The sequence below is a fragment of the Parambassis ranga genome, chromosome 9 (genome assembly GCF_900634625.1).
Source record: "Parambassis ranga chromosome 9, fParRan2.1, whole genome shotgun sequence".
In the NCBI taxonomy this organism is placed as follows: Eukaryota; Metazoa; Chordata; class Actinopteri; family Ambassidae; genus Parambassis; species Parambassis ranga.
Genome location: NC_041030.1, coordinates 9,183,082 through 9,201,830, shown reverse-complemented (window position 1 = coordinate 9,201,830; position 18,749 = coordinate 9,183,082). Strand labels below are relative to the sequence as shown.

General features: G+C 40.4%; 3 protein-coding genes across 5 annotated transcripts; all 3 read left to right on the top strand.

Annotated features, from left to right (window-relative positions):
- The first annotated feature begins 132 nt into the window (after positions 1-132).
- Positions 133-1,745, top strand: c9h9orf85 (chromosome 9 C9orf85 homolog). Its single transcript, XM_028414460.1, has 4 exons — positions 133-316; positions 689-795; positions 893-1,006; positions 1,393-1,745. Exons 1-4 carry the CDS (start codon positions 215-217, stop codon positions 1,628-1,630), a joined length of 561 nt encoding a protein of 186 aa, XP_028270261.1. The 5' UTR covers positions 133-214; the 3' UTR covers positions 1,631-1,745.
- Positions 1,746-3,837: 2,092 nt separating this feature from the next.
- Positions 3,838-10,372, top strand: gda (guanine deaminase). The gene is made up of 14 exons (XM_028415122.1): positions 3,838-4,067; positions 4,508-4,596; positions 4,724-4,895; positions 5,053-5,140; positions 6,861-6,966; positions 7,490-7,517; positions 7,629-7,736; positions 7,918-8,025; positions 8,144-8,241; positions 8,319-8,386; positions 8,659-8,805; positions 9,053-9,171; positions 9,244-9,271; positions 9,353-10,372. The coding sequence occupies exons 1-14, from the start codon at positions 3,939-3,941 to the stop codon at positions 9,427-9,429; spliced, it is 1,365 nt and encodes a 454-aa protein (XP_028270923.1). The 5' UTR covers positions 3,838-3,938; the 3' UTR covers positions 9,430-10,372.
- Positions 10,373-13,074: 2,702 nt separating this feature from the next.
- On the top strand, positions 13,075-16,892 carry LOC114440705 (uncharacterized). 3 transcript variants are annotated; one of them, XM_028413135.1, is made up of 5 exons: positions 13,075-13,470; positions 13,887-14,188; positions 14,412-14,578; positions 14,701-15,854; positions 15,963-16,892. In XM_028413135.1, the coding sequence occupies exons 2-5, from the start codon at positions 13,924-13,926 to the stop codon at positions 16,354-16,356; spliced, it is 1,980 nt and encodes a 659-aa protein (XP_028268936.1). In that variant the 5' UTR covers positions 13,075-13,470; positions 13,887-13,923; the 3' UTR covers positions 16,357-16,892. The 3 variants fall into 3 exon arrangements, with proteins under 3 accessions (XP_028268936.1, XP_028268937.1, XP_028268938.1); XM_028413136.1 differs by lacking the exon at positions 13,075-13,470 and adding an exon at positions 13,489-13,652; XM_028413137.1 differs by lacking the exon at positions 13,075-13,470 and adding an exon at positions 13,509-13,533.
- The last annotated feature ends 1,857 nt before the right edge of the window (positions 16,893-18,749 follow it).

Here is an 18,749-nt window from a genome sequence, read left to right as displayed (position 1 = left end):
AGATAGTTAATTATTTTTCACTATTTTAAAATTTAAAAACGATACATTTGTAATAATTTATTAGAAACACATTCAAGAAAAAAAATAACAGTATGCTTGTTGACCCGCAATGACGTTCCATGTCACGTTTGTACTTCCGGGTTGTAGTTCGGTCGGTGGCATGGCTCTTGGGTGTCTGTTCGAAAATCGTGTATAACAAAAACGCCAAAATAAGATGAGTTCACAGAAAGGTAATGTATCTCGGAAACGAGGACAGAAGCACCAAAATACCACAGCCTACAAAAACGACAAGTATGGAGCGACAGCACAAGTGAAGGTATTTGAACCTTCGGATTTTGTCCTGAGTAGGCTAGCTGTTCTTAGCTCTTAGCTTCTTAGGTTTGTGCGAATTTGTTGAAAAGACCACACAAAAAGATCTTCTACATATAATATATCAACAGTGAGAATATTTATGATATATTTTAGTCAACGCAGTCGGTGAGCAAGTATGACATGATTTTGCGCAAATTAAATCTATGCAGTGAGTAGTAAAGTAACGAGTGTTTGTATTAGTGACCAGTGCAAGTGGTAATGCAGTTTCTTTCAACATTTTTGTTTTGTTAAAGTAAAATTATATATATTACTAGTTTTACAATTACCATTATTATTATCATCATCACTGTGCCTTCTCATGTTGCCTTTATTGTAGAAGGCCAATTCGAAAATCCACGATGGACTTTGTCAACACTGTAAGGGAGTCCTCGAGTGGAAAGTCAAGTACAGCAAATACAAGCCATTAACTCAGCCAAAGAAATGGTGAGTACATGTTGAAAGGCACCTACAGTGCTACATATTGTGCCTTTGTGTCTCTCAGTTTATCTGAAAACTGATGACAAATGTTTTCTATTCACAGCATCAAGTGTGCCCAGAAGACAGTGAAGGATGCTTATCACATAGTTTGTAAGCCCTGTTCTCTTCAGCTTGAAGTCTGCTGCAAGTGTGGAAAGAAAGAGGACATTGTCATTCCGTAAGTGGAGGTCATCTTTTTGTGTTTTGATGTAGCATTTTTTTAAACATTGTCTTTTCACATTACCATCCTGCATCAACAGAAGCTATTTTAACATGTGAATGGCATGACTATGTGCATGTGTACTTGGATAACAATGCAGTTGTTTAATGAACATAATCTATAGTTTTGTATTGCTGACAAGAATATACAAGCCATTTTACTGCAATCCTGCCATCTTGTGGACAATATAATACATTACAACTGAACCCTTTCCTTATGGCTGCTTCAGTGTTATTAAGACCCTCAGTCAAGACAAAGCCTGAGCTTTTTGTTGTTATAAAAGCACAAGAAATAGATGAGTAATAGCTCATGTAATACATCATTTTATTAATTTATTGGTGTAGGATAAACTCCCATCTGGAAAAGAACGAACAAGGGGAAGAAGAAGAAGAAAAGAGAAATAAGGGACATGGACGAGGGAAGAAAGACATTGATGACTTGGACAGTGATGATGACTTGGACAGTGATGATGATCTTGATGAATTTGAAGATGAAGACTCTGACAGTGTTTCAGAACCAAGAAAAACACAAAACAAACCTGCTGTTCTCCCAGATGTGTCTCAAATTAATGTGAAAGATTAAAGACTTTTACTTATGTAACAGACATGTTTAAAGGCAATGTACAGTATGAGGTCAATTTTAAAATGGGCTTGTCACTTTTTTATATTAAAGGTGTGGTTTCTGTAGTTTCACCTAACACTTATAAAGAGAGGATGTGGTCTGCAACCTCACTGCTAGATGCCACTAAATCCTATACAGTTTCATTTCAACATGCATGCAGACAAGGTCTCACACGTTGAGTACATTCCACACTATTTTCCCAATCTGAAGGCATGAAGGTTCCTTTGATTTTACATTTTCACAAATAACTCTAAAAAATGCTGTATTCAGCATCTTCCCACAGAGACAAAATATGCAATTGCTTTACCTAAAATAAACAGTAGAAGCCAGTATCAGCAGAATTACTATATAGACAAACCCCTTCTCCGGTAAAATGAGTTCTCTTTATTTTAATACTTCCCATTTCTGGATAACCTAAAGTGCCTTGCATGCTGCTCATATGCAGGAAATGTATGTTGTCATTTATCATGTGAGGTTGGTGAATATTAAAAAAACTAAAATGTTGCAAGAATCCAAATGATAATTCCTCATAGGGTATGCGTCATTGTGGGTGGATTGATCATTGAGCTCATCGGATATCTTATTTAGTGCCTGATGTGTTCTCACATGATTTGGTTCTGCTTACACTCATGACTGAAAGTTGCAAGTTATTACCTGATGTTCACTCGGGAGCCGTTTCCAACAAAACGGTTTTGAACTCTGAGGTTTGTTTCTTTCTGCATAGAGTAACAAAGAGTAATAGCAGTTTCATAGAAAAGGTAATCTCAGTTACCAGTTAGTCTAATTAAAGATGGCTGCTTCCTACAGTTGTGCTGCAGTGTAACCTGCTGTACGGTTATGTTGTTGTTCAGTTTAAGCTGGACCCAAACACAGACAAACTCAACAGACCGATAACTTTAACAAAAAAGTGAGTTTTAATACATAAGGCTGATGAAAAAAGTCCAATGATCCAGAAGTAAATCCAAACACTCAAAACAAAGTCGAGGCAATCAAATATGGAGGGAAGAGGAAGTAAAACAAGGGAACTTAAATAAAACATGAATCAAAACCCAGGATCAGTACCAAAATAACCAGAGAAACAGGGAAACAAAGGATTACAATGAAATCCAAGGCAACGAAACAAGGGACCACACACTGAAGCAGTTCTAAATTTGGTCTTAAACTTGAATATATATTATAAAAATAAAGCAAGAGTAATGTGAGTTGTTTTGCGAAGCTAAGTTTTCTGTTTTATTATTATTTTGCCCTTACATTAGCAAATAATCTCCAGTGACCGAAAGACCAAATTATCCATGTCATCACAATTGATCACCTCATTATTAGCCTTTTATTAAGAAAGTAGTGTGAACAAACACAGTGGGATCATTAACCAAACACCAATAAACTGCACTGAAAATGAGGAACAAGTCAACACAGCACAGTACATCATCTTCAGACCTGCTGCTGTTACTCTCTGTGTGAAATGTCTTCAATCGATGCTATAGCTATTTAGAAATGTGTGAAGTGTGTTTGAATGGGGTGCAACATGGTGCAAGCTATAGAACTCAGGTGTCCACTCCTTGACCCAATCAGACTTCAGATTGATCTTTTTCTATCAACACTGGGATCAAATTAGATTTAGATTCTTTAAATGTTCTCGTCTTTATGTCTGTAAAGTGTTTACATTCGAACGAAATCACTGATTGGAAGTTAGAAGGAATTCTCCAGGGTTTGCTTAAGTCTAGTCCCCTCCATTTTATTGACAAAAGATGATCCAAACTGCCACACAGCAACTATAGGGTCACACATTAAACAGATGTGGGTTTGTCTGAGTTGCTAAGTTGTTTGTTAAATGTCAAGCACATCATGTTGTCAACCACTACCACCATTTCTTAGAAATAAATAGCTGTGAATAACATTGCAGTCTTCTCATAAAGGCATGTTCTTTGCTCCTCTAGTGCAACTTCCCTGAATGTAAAGCATATTGCGTTGCCATAGTAGCTTCAGGGACTTCACCAAATCATTACGCACACTCCGATATAAGATAAGCGTAAGATCAAACATGTCTGGACTGACATATACTTCCCTTAAAGTCGATGGCTCTGACAAACAGACACAACACGCACACACACCCTATCTTCTCATTGGCTGCGGATTGTCTTTGCAGTCAGGTGGAGTCGTGCGTTCTGGTGGGTGGCGTTCAGAGCGCACAGTGAGCAAAACCCTGGTGAGCGCTTGCTTCTGCATGTATTTGGTTTCACTGCTTGAGTGGATCTGATCTTATGAAATTATGGAAAACTCTGTTAGGCCCAGTTCCGCAATTGCGTATGTCTACAGGGGAACATTTGTCCACTCGACCCAACAAACAGCGCTGCAGATACTGGAGGATGCGCTCCTAGGGGTCGATACAGAGGGGAAGGTTTGTTAAATTCTATAATATCTACGAAAGAGTTTTAAAATGTTATTGTTAAAAATAATATTATGTTTTTATTAAATATGGAAAACCGAAATCTTAAGCATGAAATAATGTATCTGTAAAAGTTTGTGGTAAAAGTCATTTCCTAAAGCTTAAACTTAATACCTTTATTGTGCTAGATCAGCTTTGGCAACGTAGGCATTTAATCATAGTTATAGATGGATGTAGTGGTCAGCAACATTACACACATTGGTGCAGTACAAACCGCCATCAGTGTGTGTGTGTGTGTAATGTAAAGTAATATGAGCCAAATGTTCAGAATCTTGTGGCTTGCAGGTTTTCTGTTCTTGAACATGCAGCCACATGATGATGTCACAGCTATGCTTCATGCAAACACATGTAGCTGCATTATCACTCCTGTCTGATTTTCATTTTGCCATCAGATTGCTTTTATTGGGGAAGGTAAGGAGTTAGAGAAACTGTCTCAGACCTTTGGATTCAGCACATCTGAAGTCACACAACTGGAACAACAGTAAGAAATAAATGATTTTTTTTTTTAACTAGTCATTATGTGAATTGTCATTTAATGAAAACAAAAAAGTTGCACTGCTACAAACATCTGTCAACACAATTGTTCAGCATGACTTTCTGTGTTGTAGTGAGTTCTTTATGCCAGGAATGATAGACACCCACATCCATGCATCCCAGTACAGCTATGCTGGCACAGCGCTGGACCTGCCGTTACTGCAGTGGCTCAATACCTACACCTTTCCAGTGGAGTCACGCTTCAAGGACCTGGAGTTTGCACACAGGGTCTACACTCAAGTAGTGGTGAGTTAACAATCATTTTGAAATAATGTCTGCGTTTTTTTGTTGTTTGTTTTTTATAGTCAGTATGCAGTTTGAGGAGGCGTGAACAACATACAGGGTTATGCATGTTGGAATAAGGATTTTGTCTTTCTTGTCATCTGATCTGTGTGCTTTACAGAAAAGAACTCTGAGAAATGGAACAACCACTGCATGTTACTTTGCAACCATACATACAGATGCCTCTCTTCTCTTGGGGAAGATTGCAAGTAAGATGTTCTCACACACAGACACACACGTAGAAGACACAGAAACTACATGTGTAATTCTGTGAAATGGCTGCAGTCAAATGCAGCAGTAGATGTTTGTACTTCCAATGTTCTTACGGGCTGGGTGAATAAAATAAATACATGAAAGTGATAGATAAATGCATTTTCTAACATATTTAAAGTGATTCTGATTGGTGTTACACAATGACAGATGTTAATCCATCAGATCAAGCCCAAGTATATACATACATTCCTTTTCTTTTGCTGCACTCGACTGAAAAGTTCTTCTAATCCCTGTAAAAACAGAATTGTCCTTCACCTTTACCCCTTGTCCTTATCATCTCGGTGTCACCTTACATAATACTGAGCACATACACAGCTCATAAATGTGTAATGATAAAACCACACTGAATCAAGCATGAGCTTTGGCAGAATCACCTAGTCATTCTGTGTATTTAGGGTCATTGTACCTTCAACTTTGTCCTGTGCTGAGCTGCTGCTGCTGTTTTTTTCTAGAGAACTATTGGCATATGTCTCTGTCTATATGTCCATTTAAGTATTATCTCTCTATATATTTAATGTTTAGTTGTTATGGAGCTTGTTAAAGCAGAGTCTTATTACTATACCTGACATATAATCATCCCTGACATGCACACCCACACAACCAAATCTTCATCACTTCCTGCCTCAGTAAGAGCCTTCAGATCCACTGATCACAGCATCAGCAACAAAAAACAACAAAAAAAACCTGTTTGTCCTCCAAACCTCTTCAAGGGGGGATGAGACACACTCCTCCGGCCCAATCTGGGGAGCACAATAGGAAAACATGGTGACCAAGAAACACCTGCAGTCACAACCTGTAGACAGATATTAAGCTCGCCTGGGGACTGGGCTGGAGAGATCTCATTAGCAGCCACATGCTGTGATAGGGATTGCAGCCCACACACTCTGATGAGGATGGTTGCCATCATGGATACGTGGCAGAAGGGGAAGGACCACCAACCAATTTTATTTTATTTTTTTTATAATTGGAGGCTGCCAGTGTTGTTGGAATGATGCCACATCAAATGATATGTTTAGTATGTTCATGGTCATTCTGCACAGTTGCATTGTTCAATGTGAAACAATACACATGTACAAATGGGTCAAGAAGCCAAAACACTTTAATGGATTTCAGAAGATTTGTAATGTTATCAACTGCTATGCTCAGGTTTAGTGCTTCGGACTGAGATCTTTGTATCAGCAAGACACTACACGGAAAAATGATACACACACCTTTTCTCAGACAGGAATAGCGCAGATGTAAGCTAATAGCTTTAATTACAGCTGTGTAATTATTTGCTTTATGGAAAAGACACCGGATCATGGTGCAGCAATGGTGTCTTATTTCATGCACCTTAACCCTTCTGTGTTGTTGTGTGGCATGTGTGTCTGAGTGAGTGTGGGATTAGGATTTATGAGTGACAGTAGTCATGAGATGAGAAGAATGAAAAAAGCAGTGAGCACAAAATGTGACGACCAAAACAAAAATCAACACACCCCTAGGTGACATTTCAATGCAGTAGAAGAGAAACCTATCAAGTTAAGAAAGCCTCACACTTTTGATCAACATCTGCTTTACCTGTCTTTTGTAACCGGTTAAACCTGCCCCAAGTATTCTAATAACACATCCCTCTGTGTGTGTTATTGTACAGTCATCCTTGTTTTGTTTTTCTTGTAGATGACTTTGGGCAGCGTGCCATGGTGGGAAAGGTGTGTATGGACCGTAATAATGGTGTGAAACATTACAAAGAATCAGCTCAGGAGTCGCAGGATGAAACCTGCAGGTGGGTATCGTCTGTGATTTAACAGATGTACGTTTGAAAGTCTTTATGTGTAGATAGAGTGACAAGGCCCCCTTAACCTTCACATTGAAATAATGAGCAGAATAATGTGGGAAATTTCATCTGTGCCAGTACAAGCAGTTTGAAAACAGAGTGCAAAAATTCCCAGAGGAAGCAAATGCATAGTTACACTGAATTAATTCAATGTGTCTCAGGAAGAGGCTGGTATTGAAAGCAGCTACACCATACAGATTTTTCATGTGCTGTAAACAAAACAAGTTTTAGAGATAATCTTTAGGGAATTTGTTGCCTCTGTCTTAATGAGGAACATGTCAGCATAACTAGCATGGTTCCAGAATGTCTGTGCAAACAATAAGGCAATTCTTGTAGTATGCCTTGACTTTTAAAAAATCCCTTTGATTAATGCATTTCACCCTCCAGCTTACAGAGAATCTGCACCGGATTTTAAAGTAATATTGCTTCATAAAAGTTTGTTGAATCAAAATTTTTGTTTTGTTCTCTCAAGGTTCATTAAAGAGCTTTTAAACAAAAAGGTAAGGTTCTATAATACAAAAAAAATGGCACTAAAAAAAAAACACTATTTTCAGAAGAAAAGATGTTTTGGTTGTTTTAATCTCCCTGTTTGCTGATCTTGATTTGGTCAGTACCCTCTAGTGAAGCCAGTGGTGACTCCCCGTTTTGCTCCATCCTGCACTGGAGCCCTGCTTGGACAACTGGGAGCAATCGCTAAAAACAATAACCTGCACATTCAGGTAAGTTCGCTGAGACAACAACAGGTGTCCCATAGGAGACTGTTTCCATAGAGACTGTGCAAACAGTGAAATGCATACATTGCAGGGGAGCATTTTGTCTAATTGGGAACTGCTCGGTCACTCCTTTGACTCTAGATATTGCAGTGTTGCTTAAAGGTTTGGTGTGTGTTTTCATTTTCAGAGTCATATCAGTGAAAATGTGGAGGAGGTGCAGCTTGTAAAGGAGCTGTTTCCTGAATCAGAGTCTTACACAGATGTCTATCACAAATACAACCTGCTCACTGACAAGGTGAGTCACACACACACACACATTACTGGTTGCATAAAGTGAGATATTTCTTTGCAAATATTTGGCTGCTGCTAAAAGTTGATTAAATATTAACAATGACGATGGGGATGATTCACAGACAGTAATGGCCCATGGCTGCCACCTCACTGATGAAGAGCTGGATCTGTTCAGGGAGACAGGAGCGTCTTTGTCCCACTGTCCTAACTCCAACTTTTCGTAAGTATCTGCTACTTTTTCCTGTGACCAAAGGCAATGAAGCATGTACTCATCTCTATCTGTGTTTGTCTATCCAGGTTGTGCAGTGGAGTGTTAAATGTACGTAACGTCCTGAAACACAAAGTGAAGTTGGGACTGGGAACTGGTGAGACAACAGTTTTACACTGTAATGACGTCGCAAAACACCCGCTATAGTAGTCTGATTTGACACATTCACTCATGCCCACAACAAATAAACTCATGTTGACAGTGATGATCTACCTGATGATTTACCTGTTGGAACATTGAACTAAGTGTGTAAATATATGGAAGATGTGCCATGTTTCTAAAACTGACTTAAGCTACAAACTCAAGTTGTGCAGTTCAATCAGAATATTCAGAATAATATGCCAGAAATGGTCTGTGGCTCTGCTTCAGATGTGGCAGGGGGCTACTCTGCTTCTATGCTAGATGCTGTGAGAAGAACTCTGGACGCATCCAAAGTTTTGACCATCCAGGACCCGGAGCACAACACCCTCACCTTTGAGGAGGTGTTCAGACTGGCCACACTGGGGGGCAGTCAGGGTAAGACACAAATCTAGCTGAGACAGTATAGATGTTGAATGTTGTCATTAAATGTTGAAGCCCGTCCACCAGCAGCCATGTTTCTTTCTGAAGTATCTACTCTCACTCTAATAAGTCAGCTGCAGCAAAATGCCTGATTCTATACACAGGCTGTGGGTATGAAGTATTTTTAATGATGACTAATTGCAATTTCATAGGAGCATGGTGAATACAACAGCTTCCTTTATGCTCTGTTCTGTGTCTGTAGCCTTGTCCCTGGATGACATAACAGGAAACTTTGAAGTAGGCAAAGATTTTGACGCCCTGAGGGTTAATGTAGCTGCTCCTGATGGACCCATCGACCTGATCCAGTATGAAGGACCAAAGGTTGGTGCTAGACACACTCTATGTAAACATTCATAAAAAGCTTACACTGATGTCTCATCACTTGAATTTTAGACCCACTTGGAAAAGTTCCTGAATTTGGGTAAGTCTTAGTTTCCATTTTTTTTGTCCCAGTATGTTGCCTTTTACTTTATGTTTACCTCTCTTATCTGTTCTTTGACAGGCGATGATCGTAACATAATGGAGGTGTTTGTAGCTGGAAGGAAGGTGCTACCATTGACAGAGCCGACAGCAGAATAAACCCACTGGTATTAAGTGATTTAGATTAGATTAGTAAAAGAAGAACCAGCAGAAATGTCCTGTTCCTGCACAAAGAGGGTCAATCATCAATGCAAACATTTTGAGACCAGATGAGACCAATGTCAGCTCACCAACAGCTCAGTCTTTATAAATTGTCAGTTTTTAAATCAGGGAATAAGGGAAATTTGCATTTTTAGTTTAGTTTAGCAATAGGTAGGAAGTTGCTTATCATTTTTGCTTGCTGTGCTTTTTCTAAATCACAAGCTACCTTTTAATGATTTGATGTGCACTTGATTTTTAGCTGATTTCTTACTCATTTAAACAGGTAATGATATAAATACTGGTGTTGATAGCCTTAAATATGTTTTATTTTCATAATATGTTGAGTCCATAAATATCAATGTACATAATGTGGTCTTGTAAACCTGGTCAGTGCTCAGTGTAGCTGCAGTGCCTGATAATGTGCTTAATGTGTTCCTGAAAATGTATTGTGATCCAAAGACTGAAGCTGACTTGAGTTCTAGTCATAACCTGGTCAGTTTTATCACTGAACACTCCGTTACTGTGTTTTAGAAGGAACTTGATTCCACCTTTTTATTGTCAGGGGGTCTTTTCTGCAGTACAGTCTGCTGTAGGTTGCAGTGTTTCATGGCTTGCCAGATTTACCTCAAAATCCATATATCGCTTGGTGCCTTTTTAGCATGTCATGTTGACATCAGTTTTAAAAATCAAATTATTTTACTACTTAGAAATCTTTCAGAACCATCTAAAGAAATAGTCTTACATATTTATATTACCATGTGGGACAGTACGTGAAGTCTTTGTTGAATATGTGTTTGCTTTGATAAAGACATTTTTTACTGAAAACATAGATCAATACTGCAACATCTAATGAATATACTCTGATGTGTTTCATCATTGGATATTAAAGTAACGAATACCACCATGTCTGTTTGAATTTTTTAAGCTTTTAAACTTTATGTGGCTTCTGGTCAGTGACGATGACTAGGCGTCCACATTGCTGTCATAGATATAATGAAGGTTGAAGGTGAGGGGTAACAAACTGCCCACCAACAGACCAGTTAGAGCTCTTTAAAAGATTTTCACCACCTGGGCCTGACAGCTTAGGTGGTAGAACACAGAGAAGATGGCTACTGTCACATCCTACTGACAGCAGGGCCTCCGCTCCACTTTAAATAAACCATTACAGCACGTTTACTGAGAAGATGGACCTCAGACCTCAGGTAATACAGGGCAGTCCTTCAGGATATATGTGAAATGAAATATAGTCTTCAGAATTGTTTTTAGTTGTGTATAGTGTCACCTGTAATTGTCAATTGCCATTTTTTATGGCTTAGAATAAACCATTACATTTTACTTATAATGTGTTACCCAGTTATAAACATATTTCTTCTATGTAATGTCATGTTACTTTAACTGTATCACAGCTAATAAAATAATACTTGAATTATAATAAATAATAAATCATAAATAATCGATGGTGACTCAATAATACCAGAGAACATCTAACTGCCACACTACACTACACCACTGTAAAATACTGTATATTACAGTTTTTCACTGTACAATGTTCAGGTGAGACACCTGAGGGCGGGGCAGGTAATCACCAGGAGGAGGGAGAACAAGAGGAAAGGGAAGACAAGACACCAGAGAACACACTGGGGAGACAGAACCTTCAAAATAAAACAGGAAGTAACTGTAGATTATTAGCTGTGTCTCAATTCAGGGTCTGCATCCTTCGGAGTGCGCATTTTAAGGCCGCTTACGTCACAAAGCTGCGCGAAGGCTGTCCCAATTCGCCAAAAGTCGAAGGGTCCTTCAAATGCGTCCTCCAAATGCGTCCTCCTTTTGCCTGAATTTGGAGGACGCATCGCTACCATCCTTCGTGGCCTTAAATATCCCACAATGCTTTGCGGGCCTACTTTTTGTCCAATAGTACAATGACGGACCAAGCGAGCGGCAGCGGCAGGAGTGCCGAATTCACATTTAAATGTAAGTAAAGAGCAGTAGTTCGAGAGTTTTAAAATGCTAGTAGTGATAGGCATTAAAAAAATGAGTTTTATATTTACAAACATGACGTCCTGTTGATACGAGGCGCTGTAAACTAAACGCTTTGATTGAATGTTTCTGGACTGTTTACTGTAGTATAGTATAAAGTATAGTTCACGTGAGGAGCAATATTATCGTTATTATATCAAACGGTCATTCTGCCTGTTGTCATTTTGTTGTAGGAGGAGCAGAGAGAAACAGAAGAAACCTGACAATTGATAACGGAGGAGATGAGGCTGGAGAGAGAGAGAGAGAGAGAGAGAGAGGGAGAGCAGAGAAAGAACGGACAGACCTCAGCTCATACAGAGGATGGTGGACAGCAGTGATTTTATGTTCTGTGTTATTTAAATGGTCACTTATTAAATTGTGTATTAAATTGTTCTTGTCTCTGTGTTCTTAAACTCTTCTAACCTTGTTACATTATGTGTATCATTACCTATTTATAATTTAAGTAAACTTTTGAACAACTTCTCAGTAAATCATTTATTGTTCTGTTATGTACAATATTTACAAAGACACAGTTTGAACATTTCTAACTATTTACCAGTGGGCATTATGAAAATGTACAGTTTATTATTTATAAAAGATCAGCAGAAAATACTATTCACAAAGAACATATATATAAATGTTTGACTGAGCAGGAGTCCTTGGTGCTTCTGGACTGGATGATGCCACGGTGAAGACCTTGGAGTCCTCTGGCTGTGAGTGGGACATCATCTGGGGGAGGGGGGTGTCTGTCTCCTCTGTCCACCACATCGTCCATCAGGGTTTGCAGAGCTGACGATCGGCGGCTGCCATGTTACTAAAGATGTTTTTAAAAAGGGCAAAAATAAAAATAATAACTTCCACAGAGCGGCTTCCAAAACAGCTTAAAATATGAAAAGCTATAAAATATGTATCCTCACCCTCCAGAGGTGATGATGGTCAGTACACCTCCTCCAGAACAGACAGCTGGTCCTGCAGGGAGCCCCACTCTCCTCCACCCAGCAGTCATTCTCTGGTGTAGTGACAGACCTGATGCTTAATGACACATTAAAGCAGTGGTTTCAGGGTTATTTGCAGGGTTCTTACACATTTAGCTATTTAATTTAAAGTATTAAAATTACAAACAGACCCTGTATCAAGTCTTACAATTGAATAAAATATAAATTACATTTAATCATATTTGTCTATCTACTGGTTATATATCTAGCGTTTGCTCAGTAACTGGTATATTAATTATGATCAATAATATGGTTAAACAGCAGCTTACCGTCACCTCCCCACTGCGCTCTCCCAGCCTGAAGAAAATGAGCCGTCACCGGTTTTGCTGCCGCTGGAGCCGCCTCTCCTCTTCCTCCAACAACAAATAAATATATTAAAATATTCCAAATGTCTAAATCCACTCTGTTGTCCCGTTTGTTGTCTAGTCCGTGTTGTGTCGCTGTCGCTGCTTTTGTTTTTCCCGGGGCAAAATTTATGACGTCGCGCCACAATCAGGAAGTGATTTGAAGGCCAGACCGTCCCATTTACCAACGGTTGAGGATCCTCCGGAGGATCCTCAGGAGGACGCAGCCTCCTGAGACCGCGTAGGCTGAGTCCTCCGAAGGATGCAGACCCTGAAATGAGACACAGCTATAGAATGACGAGTGTGACACGTTTATAAACTGTTGCTGTATATCAATCTTGAACGCAGCTTGATCAGACTCAGCAGTGGGTGTATTTCCTAAGTGGTGGCTCCCAGGAAGACATAACCTTCTCGGGATGTGAGCTGCGTTTTCACCAAATTAAATAATGTGCAGGCTGCTTATTTGAACTTGATTAAGGATTGAGATGACAGGTGGCGATCACGGAAGTCAAAAAATAGTCCGAACAGCCTCTTGCACTAGCGCATTCCTGAGAGACCAAGCTCAGGGATGAAAAACCCAATCAAAGTCCACCGGCCTTGCTGCCAGGAAGTGGTGTTAAAGATCCTGTAGAGTCGTAGCACAGGTAGTAAACATTTTGTTCTACTTTCTTTCTACATAACCTACGGCCTTCAGCCCCATCGGGAGTGTCAGTACGCGTTTAATACAAAACAAAAGACTCGACTAGACTCGATAGAGTTCTGACAGGGAGGTGGAGAGCGACCGTGCTCACAGTCGTGTTTTTACGCCTTTATCTTCAAATTCTGAGTAAATTATTCCAATATTTGGAGAGAAATGTCTTCTACAATAGTTTAAAGCAGTGACTTCAAAATATGATACACATCATACAACTGTGAAATGTGTCATTGACTCATAGTAAATAGTGTAGTAACTGCATGATGAGTTATAGACCGTGACAAGCCTGCAATAAGTTGTAAATCGTTGCAGACATTTGTTTTGTATCTGTCTGTCCTTTTTAATCATATTTTCATTTTCGCCCAGAACCAGGATCCTCCTCCAGTAGATTCTAGCAGGCAGCATGCCTCTGTTCCGGGGTGACCGTGGAGGAAGAGCAGCAAAGGCTCAGCCCGGACAGAAGACGAGGAGGAAGAGGAGGGTGAGAGACATAGAGTGGATGGGGAGCTGCAAGAAGACAGATGAAGATGGCACAGTGTTTTCATTGACACAGCTGTGTCTGCTGAGTCTTGCTGACAACATGAAGGAAGTGTGGGTGAAGGACTATGCTGACAACTTCATGGATCATTACTCATTCAGATACATCATGGGGCCTTTCAACACACTGCGTGAGTTGCTCTAACTTCTCTTCTTGAAGCAGCAGCACACCAGTTTGGGTATAAATAGAGATCAACTTTTTCTACCTTCTTACTTGTAACGTGTATATAATGTGTGTGAACTTTGGCCAATATTATCTGCTATATTATCTGCTGTATCAGCAGTTTCCAGAGTGAAGGTGTGACTTTGAATCCCTGTCTGTTTCTTTTTTCGGACCCATTTCTCTGCCTGTAGCCGGTGAGCTTGTTGAGGAGCTGATCTGGCTGCTGTGCACCAGAAAGCAGCTGACCCGAGCGGCCCTTCACCTCCTGCTCTTGCCCCAACTGCGATGTTTATCTCTGGAAAGGTGCCCTGGTTTGGTCACCCCATCTCTCTGCTTCCACATTACAGCACGTTGCCAGGTTAGACAGAAACCCCTGCGTCCATATTTCTGTACCAGTTATCAAAGCACCAACATCGTGTAAACATGTGATAAGGTCTTCTATGTCTGAATTGTTTTTGAATGTCCTACTTTCTGTCTCAGGGTCTGTGGAATCTGGACCTGTCTGGAGCACAGCAGCTACCTTCAAAGGCCCTTTCTGAAACCATCAGCAGTCTATCGACTCTGTGCTCGCTCTCCATAGCTGGCACTGGTTGTGACAGCTGTGTGATCAATGCAATTGTCCACTGCTGCCGTTTGTTGAGACATTTAGACGTTTCTTGCTGTCATCTGCTTTCCCCAGCCGCACTACTTCCTCTTGGAGGTGGAACTCCCTGCTCATCCTCTGACAGTCCCTCCGTTTCTCCCTCCAGTTCTCCAGCTTTGTCTCCTCTTCCCCTCCGCAGTTTACTGGCTTTGGATATTGGATTTGGAGAAGAGGATAGAGACGCTGTGTTCACAGCAGCCTACCTTCTTCTTTCCCTACCCTGCCTGGAAAGATTAGCCATGGAAGGCCTCTCAGAGGCCTGCTGTCTCATCGATCACAGAGAGTTCAGCCAAACGGATGAGTTTACAAACAGGGAAGGAGTCCCCAGTCTAGATGAGGTGTGGAGGGAGAGGAGGCTCAAACAAGGCAGAGATTGTTTGAGGGAGAAAACAGAAAGAGCAGCAAATAAAAAAGATAGTGAGAAAGAGAGGACATTCTGGGAGGAGAATGATAGTGATAGTGAGGAAGACGCCAGTAGAGATGAAGGGCCGTCTTGCTCTCAGAACCAAGCGGTGGTAGAAAGAAAAGTTTTGTCTCAGTCTGGTGTAATCCTGCAGCTGAGGGATGTAAAAGGGGGAGTAACTTGTGAGACTCTGGACAGTTTAGGCTGTTTATGTCCAGACATCCATTCCATATCTGTTGTAGCTGAAGACACTAGAGGAAGAAGCCAAGGGTCTCTGTTAACCGCAGGCCTCCAGGCCTGGTCAGGTCAGCTGCAGAGTCTCTCAGTACAATACCTGGGTGCTCTGGTTGATCTCCTTCCTGCTTTGCAAGTTACGGGCTCCTCGCTGGTCTCTCTCACCCTAGAAGGGGTGAGAACTAGCCCTCACACCCCAATACTAGAGGTCATCAGAGTCTGTCCCAGACTCAGGGACCTTCTCATCTCTGCTGAGCCTCCCTCCATGCCACAGCAAGAAGAAGATGGAGAAGTGGATCAACAGGAGGATGGGGAACTTCCACGGCTGCCTAATCTCCGCTCTCTCACACTCACGTAAGACTGCTGTTGAAGCAAACTAGAAAATGATACAGTAGATTGAAACTGCCATGGCAACATATCAAACTAATCTTAATTTTCTTTGTTTCTCCTAAATCTGTGCAGTTTCTCCTATGAACATAGCCAGATGATGCCTGCCATGTCATGGATGTCCTTGAAAAGGGCACTGAAGTGTCTCCTGACTGGTTCTCCTTTACTGGAGAAGCTCTCTCTGGTCTCCCTGCCATGCCCTCTTAACTGCATTTTACTGGAGGAGCTTGGGAGACGGGACTTGAACCTGCATCATTTTACAGATGCCGCAGTCCTACCTCCCATCCCACTCGCACGGGTGGAGCACGTTGACCTGCTGCGAACTGACGTGACCATGACAGCTGTAAAACGTATAATGCAGCGGAGCAAGCGACTCAAGCATGTAGATGTGAGGTACTGCTGGCAAATCACACAGCTCGAGTGGTCAGACTGCAAGATTTGCAGTGATGTAAACATTATGTGGAATTAGTGATGTGAAGTCTAGTTTCTAATCCAGAAGCAGCTGATGGACAGTGCCTCAGAGTGAATTCAAATACAAAGCACATTTATAGTATGAGTCACACTGGAATCACTGCCTCTGGCATTTTTTAATATGTTTTGCACTCACAGGATATGTCATGTGTTTGTTGTGGCAAAATGTGGGACTCCAATAGCATTTTGGAGTCATGTCCACTGTACTGTGTTCATATTTTGTTTATCATGATTTTCTATGGTAAATAAATCAGCAACATGTACCTTAAATATATATAAATATTATCTTAGTACACTACACAAGATTGTATAACGAATAGCTACAGACTCAATTTGTTATTTTTTTAAAATATCAATGGGTGATAAGATTAAGAAACCCTATTTTTTGTCCCACAATGGGGAAATTGCATTACAGAGAATATCCAAATTAAAATGTGTTTAAATGACATTTCAGTAATTTGCAATGTAGAAGAACATTCTGATCTGTCATTGTATTTCTGTTTCAATTAGACTATTTGGAAAGAGCACCAAAGCACAGAGAAAGTCTGAATGTACCATTTACATGAACATAAAATAAACATTAGAACATGTCATGCAATTGCATTAGAATTTCTGTAATGCAAGTGTGCTTTCAATGATGTTATGGGTTGACCAAGTGGGAAACTCCTGCCAAGAAGTGACTTAAACCACAATACTGCCACTTTCTTGAACCTCTCACAAAGTTTCAGTGAAAAACATCTCCCACTGTTCATCATCATTTGCATATTTCTAGTGGTCCATCTGAAAATTAGGGGTGTGGTTAGCATGACTGACAAATCTTGAATCTCTGACGGGCTGTATGGAGGAGGCCGGGAGGCTCATATACCGCTACACTGGAGTCAGATCCTTGATTCAGCGCATAATGTTATTTTCTCATTTGTAAGTGTAGATGGGCTTTTGACCCTTTCAGTCTGTGAGTACTTACACTCTAAAACATAGACAGATGACAGAAGTTAATGTAAATTAGATCTGTGAATTTTTATTTTACAACCCATTCATATTTGTGGAAAAGAAAAATCTAACCCTTAAATGCACATGACAGCTTTACATTATAGCACTATAGATAAAAGAAGTCATATGATAAGTGCATTTAGTTTACAGGGACCAGAAAGTCAAAAGTTGTTTCTGATCTGATAAAATGACCCCCGGTGAATTCCAGTTACTGTCAACACAGGACCAAAACCAGTTTATGTGTCTTTTGACAAAGTTGAACCTACAAAACAAAATAATTTGTGTGCTTGTTCAGGAGACCAGTTTAAAGCAGCAGCAATAGCTGCAGGAAAGATGGGTTGCTGTGTAGTTTTCTTTTTTTGTGTGTAGTAGATGATACACATACGGAAGCGCTGAACTGCCACAGTAGAAAAAAAAATTAATCACTATCTCGTTATAACGTCAAATGCTATCACGTTATAACGACATATTATATAACGTCAAACCGTATCTCGTTATAACGTGATAAGACGCTATCTCGTTATAACGAGATACATTTTATTGCTGTAATAAAAAATGAACTGTTTATAAGTAGCCTAACCTAACCGGTTTGCTGCTCACATCGGAAAATGACACATTTACAAGATTTAATTAAGTTCTATTTCATGCTTGGACTAAGCCATGGGGAGATTCTGTCCTTACTGCGCACAGTGGACGATACTGTGATCAGTATGCGGACACTCAGAAGGTTTTTAAAATGCATGGGACTGTTCAGAAGAAAGAATGAGACCGACCCTCTGGGGGTAGCTTCATTTCTCATCGATCAGCTGGAAGGACACAGAAGGCTCGATGGGTACTGCATCACCTTCGCCTTCCTTGTCGTTATAACGAGATAATATCACGTTATAACGAGATAAGGTTTTACGTTATTGAGATACGGTTTGACGTTATAACGAGATAATATGTCGTTATAACGAGATAATATGTCGTTATAACGTGATAGCATTTGACGTTATAACGAGATAGTGATTAAATTTTTTTTTCTACTGTGGCAGTTCAGCGCTTCCGTACTAACGTCACCTGGGGCCACGTGACAAAAAAGTAAGGCTTTAGCTTGCCTGCCCCCTTGTGGAGCAGCAGGGATTCAACTTCATGAAAAGAACTTGTCACGTGGCCCCAGGTGACGTTAGGATGATGTTAAATCAACTTAGAAAAGTTGGGACTTTTCTTCAGTTACAGTCAACTAGGTATTATTTGTCTGAGGACATGTTGTTTGTGTTTTTTGCTGCCTCCCCACACACAGTGGACATGAGGAGATTCCTAACAAAGACACAAAGAGTTAGAGTTGTTTTCGACATTAACCCATATAGTCAGGTTAGCTTCTGTTAGCCTGCTAGCGTCAGCCTCGCCTAGCCAGTGCAC